Source organism: Phaethon lepturus, unplaced genomic scaffold (assembly GCF_000687285.1).
Source record: "Phaethon lepturus isolate BGI_N335 unplaced genomic scaffold, ASM68728v1 scaffold17034, whole genome shotgun sequence".
NCBI lineage: Eukaryota > Metazoa > Chordata > Aves > Phaethontiformes > Phaethontidae > Phaethon > Phaethon lepturus.
In genome coordinates this window covers 8,622-10,071 of record NW_010534162.1, presented here as the reverse complement: position 1 = coordinate 10,071, position 1,450 = coordinate 8,622, and the positions used below count along the sequence as shown (strand labels likewise).

At 36.4% G+C, this 1,450-nt stretch overlaps 1 protein-coding gene across 1 annotated transcript; it reads left to right on the top strand.

The window, feature by feature from the left end:
• Nucleotides 1–931: 931 nt before the first annotated feature.
• On the top strand, nt 932–1,411 carry LOC104619541 (glial cell line-derived neurotrophic factor-like). Its single transcript, XM_010285452.1, has one exon. The coding sequence runs from the start codon at nt 932–934 to the stop codon at nt 1,409–1,411; it is 480 nt and encodes a 159-aa protein (XP_010283754.1).
• The last annotated feature ends 39 nt before the right edge of the window (nt 1,412–1,450 follow it).

The window sequence follows — 1,450 nt, the reverse complement described above, 5'->3', positions numbered from 1 at the left end:
AGATTTCAAAATGTGATTTTATTCCAAATCATGATGAAAAGCTGAAATCTCAGAATGTTTCAGAAGAACATGTTCAATTTTACTCTCCTTGAAGTGGTTCATTTTGCTAATATCGAAATATTTCATTGACTTCAACATTTAATTTACTTGAATAATTTATCTTTGGTAGAGTATATATAAAATGAAAAATGAAATAGATATTTTAATTTCATAAAAAGAAAATGCATTAATAACACTTCCCTTGAAAATTAACATAATACTTCTATTCTGACCTATTTCTACTCAATCTAATCAGCATCTTGTGATATGAAATAGTTCCATGAGAAATTTTTCAAAAGCTCTGATAATAATTATCCCCTAAAAGCATTTAAAAAAGCAGACATTCAGCCAGGAATAAATAGCTCAACCTGGCACCCCAGCAAATTCCTCCTTCTGTCCTGCCCAAAAGCCTTATTTGACTTTGGCAATACTAATCACTGCTGGTGTGAAAAGACAACAATTAACAATTATAATCACAAAATTGCCTTAAAGAAACCTCATTCTTTTGCTGCTTTGCTGGGAAGAGCCTGTATAACCTCTCTACAGTAGCTTCATACACCCATTAACTAATATTTGTATGACATGCTTTTCTTTCCCTTGATTTTGACAGGGCTCATTCAATATTGAAAGATGTGCCAGAGTGCTATCAAGCATCAGCAGACACCTACAGAGATACATACATATCTCATTTCTTTTTCCCCAAATGAGTTTCCATGATGATCTAAACCATTCCAAATTCTCCCTGATTTCTGAGGGTCCTGGGCGCACTCTCTGAAGTAATGGGCAGGGGAGCTTGCATGTGTCTAACATATTTTAGCCACAAATGGATAAACTTCCATTAATGACAACTGACATGTGACAAAGCCTTTTCTCTCTTTCCCAAACAGCTAATATGCCAGAGGATTATCCAGATCAGTTTGATGAGGTAGTGGACTTTATTCAAGCCATCATTAAAAGACTGAGGAGGTCGCTGGATAAACAGACTCCAATTTTTTCTAGGTGGGAAAGAAACCAGCAAAACGCAGCCACAAACATAGAGAATTCCAGCAAAAAGGGAAGGAGGAATCAAAAGGGAAAAAATCGAGGATGTGTCTTAACAGAAATACATTTAAACGTGACTGACTTGGATTTGGGATATGAAACCAAAGAAGAGCTAATTTTCCGGTATTGTAGTGGATCTTGTGATGCAGCCGAGACCACATATGACAAAATTTTAAAAAATTTAACCAGAAAGAAAAAACTAGTCACTGACAAAGTAAGGCGAGCTTGTTGCAGACCCACAGCCTTTGATGATGACCTGTCCTTTTTAGATGATAACCTGGTTTACCACATACTGAAAAAACATTCTGCAAAAAGGTGTGGATGCATCTGACTGCTGTGTGCTGGAGGCGGTTTCAGTTTTGCCTTCCTG